At 45.2% G+C, this 16,777-nt stretch overlaps 1 protein-coding gene across 1 annotated transcript in view; it reads right to left on the bottom strand.

Annotated features, from left to right (window-relative positions):
• Positions 1–1,216: 1,216 nt before the first annotated feature.
• The window catches only part of LOC142579579 (nucleolar transcription factor 1-A-like), a 41,439-nt gene continuing 25,878 nt past the window's right edge, over positions 1,217–16,777 (bottom strand). Inside the window, exons 10-15 of the mRNA XM_075689944.1 lie at positions 15,999–16,066; positions 15,793–15,882; positions 14,476–14,659; positions 10,382–10,528; positions 6,517–6,876; positions 1,217–1,808 (exon numbers count right to left, since the gene is read on the bottom strand). Coding sequence (XP_075546059.1) covers positions 1,683–1,808; positions 6,517–6,876; positions 10,382–10,528; positions 14,476–14,659; positions 15,793–15,882; positions 15,999–16,066 — 975 coding nt within the window. The 3' untranslated portion in view covers positions 1,217–1,682. The remainder of the gene's footprint in view (positions 1,809–6,516; positions 6,877–10,381; positions 10,529–14,475; positions 14,660–15,792; positions 15,883–15,998; positions 16,067–16,777) is intronic.

The following is a 16,777-nucleotide window of genomic DNA, read 5'->3' as shown; positions in this document are numbered from 1 at the left end:
AATGACATGAACCAACCTTGTGATGCCGAATGCAATTCCAGTGCTCAAATCAAAATACCTTTGCTTGCTTTGCATTATAATGAGTCTGCTACAAGCATATCTGAAACTGAAAGTGCTTAAATAAAGTTCAGTAAACGGGTTCGATGACAAGGCGCTAAAGCCAGTAGTGCTTGCCTGACTCCACACGAGGGGTCACATTAAGCAGCCAGTATTGTGCATGCGGGAAAACAGTACATGCAAGCGACTTCAGTTTTCTGAAATTTATATGCAGTGAGTATTTTGTTTAAGTCTTAAGCTGAAGCACACGTCACAATGCCCAACATGTGCCAGTGATCCACTAAAAAAGTTCGAGAGCAGAGCAGATTAAAATGTACAATGCCCTAGAGGGCACGAGTGAAAGGCACAACACAAGAAGAAGCAGTGCCAGTCGGGACCTGGAACTAAATCAAAGACTCGAACTAGAATGGCAAGCCGTAATTGACAATGCCAGATCACAAAATTTATATGTCAAGGGGACATGCTGGGGACAGCATGCACCCAATAAGATGCCTTGGGCTTCAGAAGCAGCTACAAAGCCATTTTAGCCACAGGTGGTTTGCGGAAGTAAATGCTATTAAAAGAACACTGAAGGCAAACAGCTGGAAAAACCTTTCTGCATTGATGGTGAGGCGTTTCCAGTCGGGCCGGGAGACACACAACTTCCATTCTAGCATTTCTTGAGGAAATGGGAGAACTAAAGAAAGCACTCGATAAAATTAACCATTCAATCTTCTCTGGCCTGAATAGAATGCACATGGTAGCCCGCTGCTCACCATTCAAAAGTTAGGCCACGTGAAACATGCTCGTAACACGTATGGTGGAAGCATAAAAAGATAAGCAGCATTGTGTAGAGGGTACGAAAACTTGCTATCGGTGGCACTGACTGAGTACGAAAAATTGGTAAGTGATAACGTCAGCAGTGGCCATTAGACGAATTACACCATATAGACAAAAAGCTTCACAAGTGGCCTCGCTCCTGGAGGAAATACAGAAAGCGTTTCAGCACGAGAATGTTTCTAAAGGCGTGCTTGGCATGGCAGTACGAGCACATGCACTGGTGAGTTAATGTCATTATCACGGGCTAGTTTTCACCACTCTTTCAATGCTCTCAAATAACGGCAGCCCTTGAAACACTGTGCTTTGAATTGTCAAAGGCACGGCAGCACCGCACATATGATGGGATCCCTCCTCAGTATTTTACTATGAGATATGCAAAGCAAGCCTTCATCGAGCTTGCGACGCGACATTTCTTTTTTTTTTTTTTTTTCTCATAGTCTCTTTTTCTGCCTGTAGCAACACAGGGCCGGCAACAATACAAGTCGAGCTAACACACCGCAGTTGTAGCGTTCGCTGCAATGTCATGTAGCCACCGCAGATAGTCTCGCAGGCACTTTATAGATAGAGCGCGGAGAGGTTCCAGTACTTCAGCAGCACCGACGACTGCATCTTCACGGCTAATAACAGTCCGTGGCAAGGGCAAGACGGTTGAGGCGACAACCGCGCGCGAGAATGTCTACCACAAATGACGTTGCTGTACTCCTTTGCACAACTGTTTCGTCCTACAGCACAACACAGGAGTCTTGTCCCCGTCCTTGCAACAAGGAGGGGCACAGTGAAAGCGTGCGGCACCAGCTGTGGCAAGCTCAGTCCTTGCTGTCTGACCCCGACTCGGAGTCGTCATTGTCGTCACTGCTGTCTGAGCTGCTGTCACTATCACTCTCACTGCTGTCGTCCTCGTCGTCCTCTTCGTGGTTTGTGTTGGGCTCGTTCTGAAGAGAGAGATAGAGGAAACATACCTAAATGTCAAACAAGCACAAATGACAGACAGAAACAAAAGTGGGCGTATTAAAACTGTGTACAACTACATGCAGGTAAGGGACTTGGTCTTGCAATATAACAGAGATGTACCAAGGAGGCGAAACTTCCTCTCCATGAAACGAAAACATGATGCCTGCCAACAGCCTAAAAGCAAGGCAGCTTTATTACACGACTGCAGATTTAGTGCGTAAAAATTAGTAGCTCTGCACGCTCAGCAACTGGTGCCTCTGGGATGCCAAGAATGACTTATGCAAAAGAATAAGTCAAAAACAAAGGTTCCAGTCATACCCCTACTTTCAATGACCATTGAAACAACAGGCCATTAACATCTGAGCCTCATCGGCTCCTTTGTGTGAGCCTGCAGAAGGAAGCCAAAGGGGCTCAAGGATTTCCATGATAGGTCCTCACAGATGTGCCCCCCCCCTCCTTTTTTTTTATTTGCTGCGCTAGATCAGCATACCTCAACAAAACGCTGGAGTCAAACCTTGTTATAACAAAGTTGCATAGAACCTTTGTTGTATTTGATATTCATTATAAGCATATATTTGCTACATGCTGATATCAGTAATAAACATGTTATATTTACTTTGTTATATTCAACAATTAGTTACTGTTGTTATTCGAATCTAGGCAGATAGTTTTATGCAAATAATCATATACCAAACTCTAGGTTCGGCTAGATTCGAGGATTTAAAAAAATGCGGCAGTTTGTAATTGGAAATGATAAATATGGTGCATAGGTAGCGCCATCTAGAAAAGTCAGCATTGCAGCTGCTATTAGCCGTGCCAGTAGCCAACTGAAGTACACGAGTGACGTGTCGCTTTGCTGACATGTCATCGAAATGTGCCGTGGTTGGTGTAGTCCATAGCGTGGCGTTACCCACACAGGCGATGCCACTATAGTGCCACATTCGAACGAAAAGTTGCGCTAGCCGCAAAGGCATCGTCAAATGTTCATGCCAGGTGGGGCTTTGGCGTCGATGAGAAAAATGTCCGTCGTTGGAGGGTTAACGGGGGATGCTTTTTGCACGTGCCGCAACGAGGAGATGACAGCAATAAGGAAAATAGGTGCGCAATAACGGAGAGGAGCTGTTCACCGAGATCGTGCCGCATTTCAATGCGTGTAAGCCGTGCCGTACTTCCTGTGCAAGCACGGGCGCGCCAATGCGAGCTTGCGCACGTCCACAAGCGTGCGTGGCCTGGGCTATAGTGATGAGGCTATCAGCGATGATAACGCTGAGTGAGCTCGGCATGTTCATATTGTTATGTAGGAAGACGCAAACGAAAAGCTATTTACAAGTATATTTACAGGGAAATACGCCGCACTTGGCCAAGAGGCAATAGCCCGCGCTAGCCTCTAATCGTCGACTTCACACTGCTCGCCTCTTCGTGATCACAAATACTGTTCCGTAGCAATACTGAATAAATGCTGTTGTCATTTTGTGAACGCTGTCCTCACTATTTTGTTCGGTCTACACTTGAGGTAGGTTCTTAAATTTTTTCTGGCTTCGGACATTCGGGAGGTCGGCTTAGAATTGGGGCTGGCCTAGATTCGAGTAAGTACAGCATACCACTGTTCGTTGTATTGAGGTTCCAACTGTATTGTGACCAGAAATGCTGTCATGCCCTGAATCCCAACAGATGCAGTGATAATAACCCAGCTCAACTGCAAGAGTTTCCAGAGCTAACGGCTGCTTATTATTAGCCTTTGTAATCAGTAACCAGTTTCTGCTTCTTATAAGATGGGAAATGCAGAAGTGGCTCTTGTGATGACAGCATGTGCGTCGGACAAGCTGCAACAAGTGCTGCTCGCACTTAATCTAACTACTGGTGCAGCCGTTAACTTGCACAATGTAGGGAAATGCACTTGTGGTTCAGGAAAAGGCGCAAAAGACGTCAAATTACAGTAAAGCAGCGTTGGCAGGTACCTACCTGCAACATACGGTGGACTCTCTTTAAGCGCAAACTCAAGGGACCAGGGAAATTGGTTCCGTTCATCAGGAGTTCCATTTACTGAGAGTTTGTACAAAGCTGAATACAACTGCATGAATACAAAACCAACCAACCACGAGGATGGTGTTCCGTTTGAGCACAAGATTCCACTGTACTAGAGGTTAAAACATAGTTGCAGGGTGTCTACCAAGTTGACATTTCCAAATTCCCTGAGTTTATCAGGTTTTCCCCGAGTGCCTTTGCAAAATTCCCTGAGTGACGCAGAACTATATCTTATGTCAAGACTGGCTGAAACCATGCCGCCCGATGCTGTCACTCCCTAGTAAACATGTGGAAAAAAATAATAATAATAATAAAAAAAAACCGACTTGATCCAGTTTAATACTAAGGAGTAGTGTTTATTTTATTCAAAATGAGAATAGAAGGGAAGGGTTAGTAAAATGCACAGCAAATAAAATGTTTTCGAAAAAAATTTATAATCGAGTCAGACATTCTCAAATACGAATAAGAGCTATTTCTATCAACTGACAGCAAGCTTAGTGGTATGATTCTCTCTCAACAGCTTGTAAGTCAACCTCAACTGTCCCGAAATACTCTCAGCCCGCGCACGATGCCTCAGTGTTGTGTTTCACTGCTTTAAAGAGTTTATTTTGGTTTGGATGAGGGACAACTGCATCTCGGCATCAGCCAACACTTAGTTTTTTGAGCTCAAGCTCCTTCAAAACGGTGGCAGCATGCTTCCTTTCCTGTTCATTCCTCAATGCGTAGGTCCTTTCTGTTCTCGTCCTCCTTCCGCCGCTCGTTTGCCCCATGGACCATTTGAAGCATCTGTTTGGTCAGTTGTACAGTCAACGTCCGATTTTTCGAACTCCCTAGGGGCCGAGAAAACGTCTGAAAATTTAGCCAGTTGTAAAATAATGCATGTTTTTTACTGCCCATTTCAAACTGCCACAGGCACATTCGAAAAAGCTCTGAAGGCCTGTCGGTACACGCATTAGTCATATTGGTGCTCGGACTGTGACAGGAGATACCGGGTACACGCGTGCATAATTAAGGAATACATACTGTGTCCCATGGCAATAGCCCCTTCACATGCTTGTTATGCTTCACCACAATACTTTTGTGTATGCTTCATGAAGTAACATTTCTGTACAGAGGCAAAGCTGACTTTTGGGAACCGGCATTATACAACGCACCGTTTCTTCCGAGCTTCGAAGCCAATCGTGAGGACCACAAATGTGGAGTCTGTGCCATTGCTGACAGTGGCAAATTTATTCAATGAAAAACACTGCACCCAACAGCAAGAAGCTTAATAGCGAACGTCAAAGCAGCTAGGCCTAGCATTGCTGCAGGATCTGCATGCGAGAGAGCCGGTTTGAGGCAGCAAGGTAATCAAAACGGCCGCGGTGGTGGCTTTGATTAATGCCGTTTCGAACCGGCAGTCCCGGCAAAGAACTTGGGAAAATCATACAGTGAAGGGTTCTTGCGTCCGAGATTTCAGACGTTCAGTTGCTATAGCACTCCTAGACAACAGCAGATCACAAATCTTCACTGATTCGAGATCGGCGGTCATGGCTTTCGCTTCAGGATCCATCGCTGAGGAGGCTCACAAGATTCTCAACAACAAGATCATCTCTCCGCACACCATCACGTGGTTTTCGGCTCACCTCGAACCCCAGCTTGACTCGTTTCCCAATCTAAATGACATCGCCCACTCCCAAGCGCGCTCACTAACCCACCGCGCGGGAGGAGGATCGAGCTCAGACTCCGGGGTTCTCGAGTTTCGGGACATTCTCACTACTTTCAGCGAAATTACTACACACTATCACCTGGGTAGGAGGACTTATCCTCCCCCTCACAGCAAACTCTGGCGTTCACTTTACGCATGCTTCAGACTAAGTGCTATCCAAACCTGGCCCTTTTCCACACGATCACTCCAGAGGCTTTTAGCTCTACTTGCCCCGACTGTGGGGTTGTTAGCAATCTCGCACACATGCTCTGGCGATGCCCCTCGTTACAGGGACCCAATCGCATCACAGAAGAAGAATGGAGCTCTGCCATCCAGAGCTCAGAATTTTCACGTCAAACCTGGGCTGTCCAAAGAGCCCACGATGCGGCGGTTAGGCTCGGCCTAGCCGTCCCCACGTGGGAGTGGCCCGCAGCTCTGCCCTAGGGCAAAGCTTCTCAGGACCTTGTAATTAAAGTTCTTTGTCTGTCTGTCTGATACATTGACTCTATGGGGGTATACGTGGTGGTACCGCGAAGCCGTTTGAAAAGTTTGTCGGTCACTGTACACTGGCAACTCCTCCAGCCGACGATGGGGCGTCAAAGACGATTCGTTACGATTCCTGTCTGTTACTCGAGCCAGCATTACCGCGGCTTTCGTTCCATTTCAATAAATTTACAGCTAATTTCCCCTGATAGAAGCACAAATTCCCTGACTTTTCCTTGAGTGTTTCCAGACTACTCAATATCGCCGAGAATTCCCGGTTTTCCCGGTTGGTAGACACCCTGAGCTGTGGCTAAAGATTTTCAAAGTGCACCTAAATCTATGAGTGTTTTTACATTCCGCACGAATAAAGACAGGGCCATCATGCCCGGAGATAAAACCGAATGACCTCACACTCGGAAGCAGAACGCCATTGCCACTGAGCTAATGCGGAGGGTAGGAAAGAGGTCCATTTTGGCACCATGAGCTGAGCTCACCTTAACCACTACCGGTGCTGAGACCAAGCTCGGTGCCTCTTCCTTCTTGATGACAGGTGTCTGCTGCTTCTTGGAGGGCGGGGCTTGCTGTTTGGGGACTACTGGTGGCAACGTGGGGGCAGATGGCTCATCTGAGTCGTCGCTACTAGACGAGTCTGAGGAGCCCGATTCAGACTCTTCCTCTTCTTCCTCCTCTTCAGAGCTCGAATCTGAGTCCTCGTCATCAGACTTGCCAGCCTTCTCCTCGGTTCCCTCTTCCTCCTCTCCCTCCTCCTCCTCCTCCTCTTCTTCCTCGTCATCATCTTCGTCTTCATCGGAGGATTCTTCCGAGCTACTCTCCTCCGTTGATGCATCCTCCTCCTGGGAAACAGGACAAAGAGAACAACAATGCTTGACACACTGACATTGATGTACAGTTAGACCTCGATATAACGAAGGCAGTAAAATCAGCAATTTGCTTCGTTATATCATAATTTCATTGCATTGAAATTTGACCTTTTATGCAAATAAATTCAGTCACCGATCGATTTTTCTTACACGGAGGGGCCCTAGAATTATCTGAATTATCGAAAAAAGCAAATGTGAATGAGAAAACAACTTATTTTGATTAATTTGGGAGTCGGCAACAAATGATACAGTTTCATGCCACATCGACAATCGGTGGTACGAATCAAGTGAGGCCAGTCACACTTTCGCGTACGCTCCACCCTCGCGGCTGATAGTGTCGCCTACACTGGGGCGACGCTATCACGAAAAGCACCGACAGTGGGGAGCGAATGCTTCGTTTGCCTCTTACTCTAACGGGTCACCAAAACTCGAGGTTACGCAACCTGTAATACTAAACGTGTGGGAAGACAGCTTACATGATGCCACACTGTCTCTGCACACCCATTCTTTGGACACAGGGCAGGTTACCTTTATAGCAGTGTGCTTGGCTGCGTATGGGCTAAGCCGCGCTCCAGAAATCAAGACCCACACTTGAGTGCATTACCACGAGCTGGCTTCCCTACCCCACTTTCCCTTTGCTTGTGCAGGAAGGCGTGCTGGGCGCGATAGGATCTTATCGCACTTGGACTTCATACGGAGCATGATGCGGCTCTACTTCAGCAGTTTCTCATGTTGCGTAGTGCGCAATTTGAGAGGTGCATTTGCTAGCAACCACTTGTAGTTCAAAAATTTGACCATCTGTATACACGGAAGTTTCCATTTATTGTCTCGGCATTCCTTTGCGGCGGCAGTGAACTTTTGCTATATTGAAATCGCATACAAACACACTTCGTTACATTGACTTCGTTATTCATTCTGTGCCCTGTACTCAAAATGCGCTGTTATAACCATGTTCCATCAAACCAGCGACCAACTAGCTTATCTAAGTCTCTTAATCGTTATATTGAGGTTCTAAATACATGGTGTTCTACGAATAAGAGGTTATGGAAAGTTAAATACCTTGTTACATTGAGAATTTTGTTATATTGAAGTTCTTTATATCGAGGTTTAGCTGCAATTAAGTGGCATTTTCAATTGATTGTCTCACACTACTTATGACCGCCTTCAGCCAATCAGCTTTGGCACATGCATCTCAGGCAGCCCTGCGCAGTGCAGGAAAGCAAGTAGGATTCGCTATTGAACCACTGCAATGTGATCTCAAATTCGCGCAGCTGTGCTTACAGATTTTCAGTTTCCTATTTTACAAAGTTCTTCACAGGCTCTTGATAAAACAGCCGTAGACCTATATGCACAGGTATGCTGAAGGTGTGTATCTTGACTAAAAATGATAAAGGTATGCGCAGCTTTGCATCAAGGAGCAGCCACAGTTTATGAGGACTGCTACAATGAAGATTATGGGAATGTGCTGCGAAATCCAGGATGCCTTATGACAAGGAAAAGAGGGAATGTGCTCACCACTGGAAATGACCACACCTCATGAAAACAGAATGACTGCCGAAGTGTTATACGTACATTCCCTGGCTACCCCAACAGCTACAGCTGCGTGCCATAGCCACTTTGCTCTCTTCAAACCTCCCTTTCTATAAATGCAGCACAACTTTAATGTATTTAAATTAAGCAGCAACAACTTCATTCCCCAGGCTCAATCTATCTGACCTTTTAACCTCCACCATGGCAGCACAGCACATGGGCTTCGTGCACAAGGATACATACCGACTTCTACAAATTCTAGTACATATAGCCTGTGACTTCCAAGATTATATTATAAAGTTCAAGTTGTGACCCTTTTGCACTATGATGTTCAGGTCAAACATTGCAAATCAACTGGTGCATGAAACACTGAAAAGTTGACCCCTTGTCTCTGTTTCAGAGGACACAAAAGTGTTAAAGGGGCCCTGAACCACTTTTTATCGAAGTGGAGAAAAGCATTTGAAGTGAAAATAAGCTATTTCAGAAATACTTTGCCGCAAAAAGTGCTTCAATGCATTCAGCAGAAGCAGAGCTCTTGGCAATCAAACATGGCCTCCGCTGTGCTCCTGTTCCTTCTTCAATGCATTGCACTGCGAAGGCTATGGCACAGTGGGGCGTGCCCACAATGCTCCACCTTCTAAATGTCACCGTGGCACGCAATTCAAATTTCATTTTGGATGTCAACGTAGACGGCCCGACTTCCGCCTTTGGTGTCTACGGCGCGCTAAACATAAGCCAAATGCGGTTGTCCTCAGTGAGACGCAGTGCGCTTAGCCAGCGGAATCGTGGCGGCACCCTGTAGCGGTCGCGGTATCTACGCCATGTAGCCCACCGCAGCTTGATGTCAGTTATCAGCCAATAGCAGCCGTAGGGAATGAAGAAATAGTAAGTCTGATGAAGAAATAGTATGTCTAGAAGAGAGTGAGGACAGGGCCTTCTGTTGAAAAGACAGCATTTGAGAGAAAGGAGACTTCACGATCTGCTAGCGAGCTCCACGCACCACGTATACTACCCGCAGACTTATTTCACCAAGCCCAAGAGGTGCTTCGGGCCACTTTAAGAATAGGTGACAACCCACAACTGCAACTAAGGCACTGCAATTACCAAATGAATTCCATACAGTAAAGTGCCGCTCTTCTATACAGATGAAGCCAACATTGGCAAAGTTGTACAAAAGCACAATGCTTCATCTCTATGCTGTGCCTCCACTGCAGCACCATGCATTATGTTTTACATTTCCTGCTTGACTTTCCTGAGCGACTTAGGTCACAAATTTTGTATGCATGCTCTCTGTGGTCATGGCTGCACTGTAGAATGTGCTTTACAGCAATGTCTACAGGTCAATCTCCAATACAGTAAGCCGTAAAGGCTTGCAGTTACTTTTATGCTTCATGCAGCAAACGCGCTATGCAACGGAGTGGCGCAGCGACAGCTTACTTCATGAACAGAGGCAGGAAGGACGGTGCAGTTGGCTCAAGGCTAGATCTGCCAGTACTGTGCGTTGCAAAATAGAAGCACCAGATGTGTAACTCTTCCAGCTAAACTGCCAGTGAATTTCTAGTTTCGCCACAGACAACACCAAGATTGGTGTCATTTGTGGTGAAGCAACTCAATATGTGTTGATCACACTGCAGTAAAAAGGCGACACCATCTGTCATGGTCACAGTGAACACTGTCGCTGTGGCAATGGCAGATGGCACACCGTTTCATTGCAGTAAAATAGAACATTTTTCAGTGGCCTCGCTGCAGACGACAGTTCGGATTTATGTGGAGAAAAGTTCCAAGTAATGCCAGAAAACATGGTATTAAAATAAACTTGCTGCAAAATGCTACTACCCGTATGCAAAATTTTAGCACAAACGAGACAGTGGTTTAGAAGTTGTAGTCATATATAGCTGGCACTCCTATTTATGCAAGCCAGTATATTTGCGTGCATGCACACACCTACCTTGACTTTGGCATTATCAGCAGCGGCAGCAGCCTTCCGCCTTTTCTCCTTGCGGGTGGCAGCCGCCTTTATTGCCCCACCCTTGCGCTTGGCCTTCATCCTGGCTCGCCGTGCCTCATACTCGAGCCGATCCTCAGGACTCAAACCCTGCGCATTGCACATCGAGAGGAGCAAGAGAAGCTTCAGCCAACACCCCATGCCAAAGCTGTGCCTATGCTTTGAAGGACTCTGTAGTAGGTGTTCTTTAATGTGTGCCTTAATTTTACAACATGGGCATTCTTGCATTTTGCCCCATTGGACTGCGTCCACCGTAGCAAGGGTCTGATATATAATCGGGTGCTGACATCAACATTTCAGGTTTCATTTTTTTCTGCTCGTTACGCCAGAAAATGACACTCGATAACAAGGCATAGTGCAGCAGTCCGTAATTGTGCCGCAGACATAGGTTTTGACTGGGGTAAGCGGGACTATTCAAAGTTCTGAATATGATTTTATTTTATAATATTTCGAGCTAACTAAACATTTCACAACTGACTGTTAAAGTCTGGTTCCGTTTCTCCGTCTGTTAAACTAAACATGGCCAATTAACAGAAGTGAAACGAAAAAAGTTTTCGAAGTAATGCAGAAACAAAACAAGTAATGCAAGCTTTGTTTTCGGTTTCTCAGCAGAAGCCTGCACGACAACCTCTGATTTTTGCTTGTATAGTCTGTCATTTAGTGTTTTTGTCACTTTAGTCATGTACAGTGAAATCTTGATAATAACGACTTTCAGGGGGCCGCGGCAAATTGTTTGTTATTCTGAAAGGTCATTACAGTGAAAGCCCCAAAATTAGCCATTTCACCCATCAACCCATCAGTTTATCAGTTGTCACTGTATGAGCTACCCACGAAAACGTCACTGTTGGCTCTCAGCCCACGCTATTGCTATTTTCCATAGATTCTGCTGCCATGCACCCCCGTATAGCGGGTGGCTTGCACAAAAAAGAGACTCCGACGCCGAGAAAACCACCGACAATGAAGAAGCTCCATGTCACCTAGAAAGCATAATGTTTGTTTTTGTTTGTTTTTCCCGTTTCTTGCCATCGATACTCCAGATGTCTCACCTGAAGTAGACACCTGAACTATTCCAAGGAACATGTAGCCCTTGCGCCATAAGACAACAAATTCATCAAGTTCATGTAAATGACACCATCCGAGAAGTGTGACTGTGTTGCATCGTCGCAAGCACAGAGGTAACATTTCTCCACGTGGGTAGCTGATATGGCCTCAGAAAGAAGGGCAGAAAAAGGAAGAGACACACCTCTGTTGCTAGGCGACACCCGTTTGGGTGGAGAATGCGCTCGCAAAACCTGATGCGTCGTTGCCCCCTCTTGGTGTTTCTCCTGGTTTTCTCCAGAGCTGCCTTGGGTTTTAGAAACTCATGTGACGTAGCATCTGATTTTTGCACCTTGTCGTCTGCTAGCCTACTGTTCCGGCTACCGTAATGGATACACGGAAATCTAAAAATCTCCATATTTCTAAATATTAGTTCACAATACTGAGACGTTATTTACATGACATAGAAACTTGGTATTCTGAAGTTTGTAGTACTGAAACATTTTAACACTGAATCTACAAGCAGTCAGCAGGGGATTTCTGATAAGTTTGTTAATCTGAAAAGTTCGTTAATTTTGTGTCAGTAGTAATGAGGTTTCACTGTAGCAGCTTTTTCTTTTACACCACAAGCTGTGATGTTTTCCTTGCAACGGGCCCTTTTACATGTGTCTATGGCACAGAAGTCTTTCAGCAGCTTTTTCTTTTCTTTTTCCAGAACTTGCGATATTTTTTCGGTGACCATACAGCAGTCATTCAGTCTTGAATAGCTTCCTTGCTACCACACTCTAAAGAAGTTGAGAGGCTATTCGTGTAGCTTTTTAATGACAATTAGTGAACTGGTCCTACTTGTCCCTGATAAATGTCTTTTTTTCCCTAGTTAGAACAAAAAATTAAGATGCGAGGTTTTACGCGCCAAAACCATGATCTGATAATGAGGCACGCCGTAGTAGGAGACTCTGGATTAATTTTGACCACCTGTGGTTAACGTGCACCTAAATCTAAGTACACAGGTGTTATTGCATCTCACCCCCATCGAAATGCAGCCACCAAGGCCGGGATGTGATCCTGAGACCTCGTGCTTAGCAGCCCCAACACCAAAGCCACTGCGCAACCATGGCGGGTATAGCTAGAACAAGTGCGGTACCCGATTATCACGAAATAAATATTTTTGCTGTATATACATGCATCTGCACTTGAATATTCGATATTCACCCACTTCTGGTTTTAACCTGTCTCCTACTGGTAAATGGTTGCAGTTCTGGTATCAGTGTATCGTATTTTGATTCTTGCAGAGATAATAGTTTATCAAAATAGATAAATAATACAGATAGAGGGGGAGGAAAGGAATCAATATTTGGTACTGCTACTTATTTAGGACGAATTAAGTAATAAATAATAAGCAGCCAAAAACCTGCAAGTGGGTTTCTTCGCACAGCTTGAATGCCATTACTAAAGTGGTGTTGCTTACACTCTGTGTGGATACAAAGCAAGGAACTTGTGTGCACATCCCATGCTCTTGCTCCTACTTTCAGCGCACAATGAGCACATAAATACTTGATTTGTAGGCAATGGAAGTTGCAACAGTCAATCAATCATTTTCTTATTGACGTGCCTGGAATGCTAGGATACTTTGGTCACATGGTGAATTTATCCTTGTACTTGCTCTCTTAGCGTCGTGTGCTATAGTTTGAGTGGTATGGTGCATTCCAGTGGATGAACAGGGGCAGAGGCATTGAGCAGGGAGAAGAGCAGCATTTCAGCAAGAGAAGAATAAAGTGTTCTCCCACAGGCACACCCTGCACGCTAAGAGAGCAAGTACAAGGACAAATTCACCATGCGACCAAAGTATCCTAGCATTCCAGGCACGTCAGTAAGAAAATGACTGATTGACTGTCGCAATTTCCACTGCCTACAAATCAAGTATTTTTGTGCAACATTGATGTGTCCCAAGCCGGTGTCACCAGTGACACTTCTCTGCCACAGAACCTATACCTTGTACCTCCTGATTTCTTTCACGAGTTCATGATGATATGCAATAGCTGTCACCACTGCAGAGCTTGCTAGCAGACCCAAAATACCGTAAACAGGACATGATGCACACAAGTCTCATGGCTTCCTTGGCTACCCAGGTTTTTGTGTGAGAGCAGCACAAACTGCTCTTAGTGCAGCAGAGCTGGCCTCTGTACCATTAGATGACAGTGCTCCCCACTTTTGCTTGCCCATTTCAGGCACACTTTAGAGCACTCCCGTTTCTTATGACCAAGTTTTAAAATCATCACTTTCGGCGTTTGTTTCAAGTATTGAGTAACAATTTGTTATCTTGCTGTGCCACTGCTATGTTCAAGCTCTGTTAACCTGATTTGTATTGTTTTCGTTGCCTATGCTATAATATTCTTTACATATATATTGTTTCCCACCCTGCTAAAATCCCCAATGGGGATTGCAGTATTGATAAAAAAAAATAATTCTTCATCCATTGTGATACACCATTAGGTTAACCTAGGGATCTTGATGACCTCAGCTCATGAGCGATTGGCATTTTTCAGCTTATGGTGAGCCCACCTCGTCGTAGGTATGTCCTCACTTTCTGAATCATTTCTCGCGTGCAAAGAATGCCAAATGGCACTTTTTCCTTCTTTCATGGCAAAGAAGTTCTATTATCATCGCTTTCTTATTGAATTAAATTTTTAACACCATTTGCGGTCATACTTCCGTGTTTTAATGATGTTATTAAAGCATAACACAGGGAAAAATGAGCCATTAGGGTCAGTTTTCTTGAAAAATAAAATGAAGTTTTATGGCATTAACAGCATGTGCGCCATGGGAGGAGAAGCTTGCTTGTGTAGTTTTACATGTTGTCCATCAGACCACAAGGGATTGCTCCTGCTCTGAAAAGTGAGCCACCCATGTCCTTCCACGCTCTCTTGAGGCTTAATGGAGTCGGGCATCAAAGAGAGTGAAAGGAAGTCAACGAGGGGGGGGGGGGGGGGAATATGCACCTCAAGAAATCGCGCCAGCTCTTTGTTGTACTTGCGCTGCAATTCCTGGACTGCCCGCTTGTAGCGCTCCTTGTCAGAGTCTGGCATAGCGTTCCAGCGCTTGGCAATCTCGGCCATGCGGTTCTTGGGATCCACGTCAACCAGCTGACTGAGCATTTCCGTTGAGAACACCCCGTAGCCACTCCTGCATGCACACCAGTCCAGCATTATTGTTTCTTGCCAAATTAGCCAAACACTTGGGAGACATGTATAAATTGATATGAAAAAGCCAGCAGCTTAGCTGAAAAAGTTATGTATACCTTGTGCCTCTACTTGTGTGAATACTTGGTACATAAAGCTAGATTTTAGAGTGGCCACATCTGAAGACAATACAGTGGATTTCTGTTAATTTGACCTTAACGGGACTGATGAAATAGATCGAATTAAATGAGATGCAGAAAAGAACGCTAAAACACACCAATGATTAATTGTAACACGCAACCGAATCTAACGCGCACCCACTTTCTATGTGCCAAAACTACAAAAGTAATGTAGAAATAACATTGAAGCTTCTAAATAAAGCAGGAGTCTAACGCATGGCCGTTTTAGCAAGAAAAATGGGCAATATGTCCATGGGCTGGTTTCCAGAAGTCACCTTAGCCACACAATTTTTATGGCTACTGTGCCGCAGTACATTTGTGCTATGTGGTAAAGCATATGAAGTTGTGAAGGTGGCTTTGGTTTTGTATCCGAATGCTCTGTGCAGACAATCTTCAACCCAATTTTCTTGAAAAAAAAAAATGGGGGGGGGGGGGGGGGGTGCTTGCGTTAGAATTGGGTAAATACTGTAATTGGACATTGTGAGCTTTGGTTATTGCTTAAAAGTCTTACGGCAGGCCGAAAATAGACATTTTTGACATATGACGTGTTCAACGTGTTTGCTGTCCCCAAGCTTCGGCGAGACTGACGCTGCCACAAAAAGGGTCGCTATAGCGGTCACCATAAGGGTCAGGCGCATGTATGCTGACTGGTCAAGTTCAAATTACCCGGCGAAGGCCACTTTTAGGATCAAAAGGACAAAAGTTTGTGCCCATAGATATGCATAGGTGCCAGCCAGGACCTTTGGTAGTGATAGAATTGAACGAAAAATCCAAACTGGAGTCCAATTAATGGGGAATCTACTGCACTAGCTATAAGTTGTGCATGCTCATATCATATAAGTCAATAGCTTCTCTATCTGAACTATGCAGTGCACATGCACTGCATAGTTGCACATGCATGTTACTTGGCAATAGAGAATGTGCATGAACATAAGAGGGCTATCACTCTCCAACTTACTGGGGCGGCTTTTTTGGTTCCCCTTTGAAAAGCCGGTTCCTCCTGTTGAGGTTGGGCACAGCGGGTGCCTGATGCACCTTGTCCTCTTTGCTGCAAATGACAAGAGGGACAACAGGGTAATTAAAGGATCCACTGCAAAGTGGCCGCTGAGAAATTGTGCAATTCTGGATCTTGTCTAAGCAAGTAAAGACATCACGGTGGCTTACACTTTGTGGCCATTTGTTTCCTCAATGGCCTTCTCTTTCGCTTCTGTGGCCATCTTCTTGTATTTCTCCTATGGAAAGCAAAGAAAAAGCATTTCAATCAAAAGTGGTCGGCAGCAAGTTGGAAATTGAAACGTACAAAGAAAGCACACAGTACAAGACTGACTCCATTCTTGCTTGTTTAACAGTAAAACAGATGAGCTCGTTCTGCTTGAAATTTCTTCCAAATCAGCTGGGGACCACCCCGATGCCAAGTTGGCGCTGTAGCAACATGCCTGTTGACGTAGCGAACAGATACTGCTGCATTTGAATGGTCACAAGATCCACATCAGCTTACTTGCTTTACAGTGAACATCCAGTTGTGACCTTGTGTTTTTCATAGCTCCTACTACCGCTGAATTTTTTTACTGCAAGTCGACAATTTTTCTAGTTCTCAGTTTAGCACCTCTACGATGAAACACACGACACTGCAGCTAGCAGTTGTTTATTACCATTACAATGTCAGCAAATCCTGACTGACTGCTTTACCAGGTCAGGTAAGCTTGCAGGTATCAGCAAGACCTATGCATGATACCGTCTAAGCACCGTGAGCCCAGCAGTTTGACCCGAGAAAGTGAAAAGTGCTATGCGAAGACACCTGAAGAAAGGTGACAAGGTAAGCGCTTCCTTTGCCTTTGTTCATGAGTCATCTCGGTCGAGCCTTCTACTCTGACCGAGCCACAAGTTGGCCAGTGAGCCCAGTTCTGGATTTTGCTTGCCATGCTATGGGCACAATCACACCT

The sequence above is a fragment of the Dermacentor variabilis genome, chromosome 4 (assembly GCF_050947875.1).
Source record: "Dermacentor variabilis isolate Ectoservices chromosome 4, ASM5094787v1, whole genome shotgun sequence".
Taxonomy (NCBI): Eukaryota; Metazoa; Arthropoda; class Arachnida; order Ixodida; family Ixodidae; genus Dermacentor; species Dermacentor variabilis.
This window is presented reverse-complemented; position numbering and strand designations above follow the sequence as displayed.